At 39.9% G+C, this 6,200-nt stretch overlaps 1 protein-coding gene across 1 annotated transcript; it reads left to right on the top strand.

The window, feature by feature from the left end:
* Window positions 1-3,748: 3,748 nt before the first annotated feature.
* LOC101297173 lies at window positions 3,749-5,308 on the top strand. Its single transcript, XM_004304953.1, has one exon. The coding sequence runs from the start codon at window positions 3,749-3,751 to the stop codon at window positions 5,306-5,308; it is 1,560 nt and encodes a 519-aa protein (XP_004305001.1).
* The last annotated feature ends 892 nt before the right edge of the window (window positions 5,309-6,200 follow it).

The following is a 6,200-nucleotide window of genomic DNA, read 5'->3' as shown; positions in this document are numbered from 1 at the left end:
TATATATATATAACTAGCAGAGTAGCAGTACTATAGACCAATATCGACGATAAAGAGAATGTTGGTAAAATCTAATACTTATGTTGTTCTTTTGAATTGTCAATTTGTCATCTTGAGTTTTTAATCAAGCTCGCTAGTTTTTTTTTTGATTGAAGAGCTAGATTGATGTCATCTTGCAACGTACATAACATTCTCGATATCTAGGCTTGGTAGCTAAAAAAAGTAGGGGTGGGCATAGGACAGGATGGGACAGGATTGAGCTAATCCTGCGGCCCGTCCCGATCATTAAACACAGGACAGGACATGACGGGCCTTATGTTTTTTAAATTTCATCCCGGCCGGGCCCGATTCCGGTCGGAATCGGGACGGGACGGGCCCAATCCCGGACAAAAATATTAGTAATAAACTTGTAAGCAAATAAACGTGAAAACTCATTTTAACAAGGCAAAGTGTCATGAGGAGCAATATAAATTTTATACTTTATACTACTCTCTTTCCCTCAATCTATCATCACTACAAATCTTTCAAATTGTCCCACTTAGTGAATTATTGGATAACTGAATCATCAAAAGCCTATATAAACACACCAAATCAGTAGTTAAAGGTATCGGTGTTTCTAGTCCAAACCTTTAGAGGCAGGACACTACTGCACTAGATTTAAGAAACTTACTGTATATATAATGAAACATACAGTATGTATGTTAGCCTATCCTCTTGTTGAATTTCTTCACTTATTCAAGAACAGTACTTTTCATTCTGGGGTAGAGTCATGTCTCGTAGCTAGTATTAATTACACTCACTAGAAGCATCAATTACTTCTTGCAAAAAATTAACAAAACGATCAGTCCGATTACCTGAAAAAGATCGTTCATGCATAATTATGGACTTAATTAAATAATAAACAATGTTTATTTAAATCATGTTTTGGTAACCTAAATGGGTAAGGAAGTAGCTAAGGCTTGATATCTGATACAAAATTAAGAGAATGCTACTATTAACTCTAGAAAACAGTGAGTGTACTATGCCACAGATTAATCATGTTGTCTTGTATAATTTTCTCAGATCAAAACACTTAAAATGGGTTGCTCGTATCACATATTAATTAAAAAAAAATCATTAATAAAAAAGTCGGGACGAGACGGGCCTAAACGAGATTTAGACTATTCGTTCCGTGTCCCGTCCCGTTATACCGAGACGGGACAAGACGGGACGGGCCTGACATTTTAAGATTTAAATCCCGTCCCATCCCGGTAAATTTCAGGACGCGTTCAGGATTTCGGTGTTTTATGCCCAGCCCTATAAAAAAGAGTAATGTAACAACTAACAAGGCAGTGCTGGGTTTTAGTTTCACTTGCCTTTTTGAGTCCGAGTCCCATCTCTCATTTACAAATTACAATCACAGCCCATAAGCCACGCTTGCCCGGTGATATTTGAATCTGACTGTTTTGCAATTGGTACAAGCAGTTCAAGCAGAAGGAGATTATTTTTTTGGGCTGAAGGAGATGATTTCTCTTATTTGGGTCGTATCGTAGACGACATTTCGGCTTCCTTGGGTACTTTTAATGGTTCTTCCTTTAAACATATCTATAGGAAGGTGAATGTAAATATGTAATGGCTCATCAGCTTGCTAAATATGCATTGCTGTCTGGTTTTCAGGTTTCTTGGATGGGGATCGGAATGTGCCTCCAGAGCTTGAAGTCAGAGCTTGAAGGCTCGCTATGTAATATCTGATCTGATCGATTTTATGAAAGTATATCATCTTCTCTCTTACAAAAAAAAAAAAAAAAAAAAAAAAACTCAATTTACAAGATATATATAACTCTGGTGTGGATGAGCTAACAGAGAGAAGGAAAGAAAGAAGAGCAAAGCTAAAGAGAAACAAAAGAAAGCAATCGATGGTGGTTATTCTCTCTCTTAACATCCAAATATCCAATCACTTCTTCGGGTGCTCTTTATCTATTCTTGTGCACTTGAACTTCATCATTTTTTATTATTATTATTATTATCGTGTCTTAGGGAGCAAAACAGAACAGAACAGAACAGAGCAAATTTTGGTTCTTGCATGTCATGAATTTGTTTGAGCTGTATGAATGTTCTCAGGGAATGAGCTAAATGAATGTTACTAATTGAAAAGATCGGCCTCAAACCATCGTGGTTGGGAACCATTTCCGACGGTCCACCCCAGTTCTTGCTACGTGCTGATTAATTACAGACCTACCTTCTTCAATCAGTTTGTGCGTATATATTTTACATGTTTTTATTGTGTATGGATACCACCATTAGAATTAGAATTAGATTTAGAGAGGTGTCATGATGAAAGAGTAGCAGAAACCAGGAAGAAAAGTTCAGAAAGAAAAGTCCCCCATGTAAATAAAATGGTGTCTAAATGTTTGTTATTAATTGATTGATAATCATACAAAAGGACTATGATTATATACAAGCTTTCAGTATCATATATATACAAGAGGACTATAACTATAACAAAGCTTTAGATACCAATCCTACAATTACTCCTAGATATGTTGGTGAGGAACTGAGGATATCCCGATCCATCATTCTAGATCTCCAGTATTGCTCAGTCACCTTGAATGGTGATCAATTACCTTGAATGCTGAATTGCTGATCACAGAACTTATTTCTTTCCTTTAACATGAGATTACAATTAGATTGCTGAATTTGATATTGTTGGAGGGTTTCTTTCAAAGTTGCAGGCTTTTAGAAGATGAAAGCTGGTTTGCTTCGATATGTTTGCGAAAGAAACTGAGAAAGCGTGCTTGTTTTTTTAAGCATAATTTGTGTCTTCTTACCTGACTCATTTTTGTTTGTGATGAAATACAAGAGAAGATGACCAACTCATTTCATTTTCTCAGAAACTTACAATGTAGTTCAGTAAGAAGAGAAACTAGCAAAAAGCTAGACATCTACACCTGATTCAGAAATTTTCCTCCAGCTTCGACAAGTTATATTTCCGGAACAAACTGACTTTAAGAACTGTTACAAGCCAAATTCATCAACCCAGAACATTAGCAAGAGGAAGCAGAAGCGCAATTAGAATCCTTTTGACAATTAAACATTTCCTTTTATGGGACAAAATTGCTTGCCACAACCAAATTTTGGAATGTTTGAGCTAACTAAACATAAGGAACCAGAACAGTAGAACATATATCATACTCACAAAGGCAAAACAAGAAGAGACTCCCATCAAACTAGCTAGCTAAACCCTGATTCAGATTCCACTCCACACCATCTCTTCAATAACGATCCTACCTCAATTCAATTTAATTCAATTTCAGGACTTGAATGATTCTGGTGAAAACCGATATAATATCGGGGACTTAATGTGCATGGCGGTCCGACGGAAGACGATGACAACACACGGCCTCATTGCCTCAATCATTACCGGCGGTCCCCTAGACACCAAAACCGTGCAGGAAATGTCTCTGTCGACTCTCAATCCAAAAAACATGCATACAGCCATACAGGAAAAGTTTCACGTGTTTATCCAGATAACAGGACACCGACCAGACCGACCAAGATATATACCAACACCACAATATTTTGGCTACTGCATGCACAGACCTAGCTACCTTCTTGTTGAAAACGTGCTTTCACAGTTTCACCATTAAAATTACATCTTAGTCCTTGGAGCATATGCAGTTTTTTGATCTATATAACGGGCAGTTTGGAGCAAGCTGAGGAAACCATCAGACTATCAGAGCAATATCACTCAAAAACCTTCAGTACGAAAATGGCGCTAGAAATTGCGACTTTACCAGCATCCGTGGCTCTCCGTCGATACGGCGGCAAAATTCTGCAGTACGTACATGAAGATGTGGAGACACACGGGTTGCTCGTAGCAGACGGAGACGACGTTATGAGTGCGTTGTGTAAGCTGGAGGTGTTGCCGGCACGGTCGGGTAACGGACGAGTGCATATAAGATGCAGTTACAACAACAAGTTCTTGGCCCTTCGGGGAGAAGGCGACTCCGTGGTGGCGCCGGTGGCTGAGCAACCTGTGGAGGACGAATCAGCATGGGGATGCACCATGTTCGTGCCTTCATATATCTTCCACAACAGTAATCACAACGTTCAGTTGTTGCATGTGCAACGAGGACGCAACCTATTCATCGATCAACAAAATCTTCTTCTTGGAGTATCAGAACAAGTTCCTGCACATCCCCAAACTGCTTATCACATGATATTCAGTTTCACCGATTTGGTACCCCTGTTCATGATGCCCAGACACGTGGCGTTTAAAGGGGATAACGGCCAATACCTTCGGTTCATGACGATCAGCAACCAGCCCTTTCTACAGTTCAGTTCCGCCGTCGACAAATGGCATCCATCGGTGTTGCAAGAGGTCGAAAACGACTTTTTTGGTTACGGTGACAATTCGTTTCGCATTAAGTGCCATAACAGCAATGTGAGGGACGGATACTGGAGGCGTAACCGTGATTCTGATCCTGAATGGATTCATGCCGACTCGGTTTTATTTCCCCACCTCTCGCCCGTGAGCCACCGCTGGGGCGACAGCATTTTTAGGGCAGCCAAGGTTGGCGAGAGTGCTGAAGGCATCATCGTCGCTTTCAGAAGCACCAATGACAACCACTTAATGCGAGGGAGCGCTTCCAATGTCCAAAATGTGCTCCGTGCCACCGCCTCCACCATAGTCCCCGAAGCACGCTTCTTGCTGGAAGAGCTTGTGAGATCCAGACTAATCTACAACGTTAACTTCAACCTCCTGGACGCGAGGATCTACTCTAACGAGCCGGAGTTGGTGACAGGCCAGAGTTTCAATAACGTCACATCACTACCTCAGAATATGGAGCTCACCTTCACATATACACAAAGTAAGACTAGCACATGGAATGCCACCGTTTCAACCACCGTTGGCGTGTCTACCACTTTCAGAACCGGTGTTCCGTTCATAGCAGACGGTGAGATCAGTACTTCACTTGAGACTACAACAACATACGAGTGGGGACGAAGTTACACAGAAGAAGAAACACGCACGGATACAATCGCTATTACTGCGCCACCGATGAGGCGTGTCACGGTCAGCAGGATAGAGACACGGGGTTCGTGTGATGTTCCCTTCTCTTACACTCAGGAAGACACTCTTTATAATTGGGAGAAAAAAGAATACCAAAAGCATGATGGTCTTTACAAAGGAGTTAATAGCTTCAACATCCACTACCAGGCTATAGAGGAACCCCTGCCGTCGTCGTCCGATCCAAACCGAGAAACAAAGACGTATCCAGTGTTTCCCACTACTTCTCGACTAGTGTCATCTGTGCCTGCTGCCTAGCAATTCTTCAGGGACTACTACTAAATGCAATCGGCCGGCGTTCCTTAATTGGCTGCAAAAGTGGTACTTCGTGTGTGTCTGTGCTTGTTTCCATTTTCATTTGCTTGTCGCCTTACCTTGTTTGTGAGGTTGTCATTTGCGTCCAGCTAGCTAGGAATAAAAGTGTAGCGAGGTTAAAAGCTTGTTGCCTTTACGAAATGCAATTGGCATTCCTTGCCTGCAAAAGTGCTAGCTAGTATTCGTGTGTCTGTGCACGCTAGCTTGTTTTCATTATCCCAATTTGGCTATAGCCTCGATCGATCACCTTGTTAGTGAGGTTGTTGTTTACGTCTTGCAAGGAATAAAATTTTCCGTTCATGTGTGACATTACTAATGGATGAATTGAATTCAATTGCTGGTATTCTTTTTTTTTTTAATCAGTTCACTCCTTCAACATTTAAATTCCAATCACTGTGGTCCAAAATTCGAATTTGGCACCAAATATGACATCATCTATTGATGTGGAGCAGACATAAGGCTTAACTTTTCAAATATTAAACTTGAATTTAATAAAATCTATTGATGTGGAGCAGACATAAGGCTTAACTTTTCAAATATTAAACTTGAATTTAATAAAATGTCATTTTTTTTAAGATGAAAAAAGAATACCAGCAAGGATCGAACACCTCACCTTATACCAAGTCTCATGACCTTAAACCACTAGAGCAAATGCCCCCTTTATTATCCTCTATACAAATTTTATATTTATTTCAATGGAAATAAAAAGAGAGGAATATAATATGAGAAAATTACATAGTAACACATTACTAAATTTAAAAATGCAAAAAATCTACTTTCAATAATTTTTATACAAATTAGGACATAAGCTTGAGGCCCAAAACCAATGAGACTA

This window comes from Fragaria vesca, linkage group LG6 (assembly GCF_000184155.1).
Source record: "Fragaria vesca subsp. vesca linkage group LG6, FraVesHawaii_1.0, whole genome shotgun sequence".
Taxonomy (NCBI): domain Eukaryota; kingdom Viridiplantae; phylum Streptophyta; class Magnoliopsida; order Rosales; family Rosaceae; genus Fragaria; species Fragaria vesca.
This window is presented reverse-complemented; position numbering and strand designations above follow the sequence as displayed.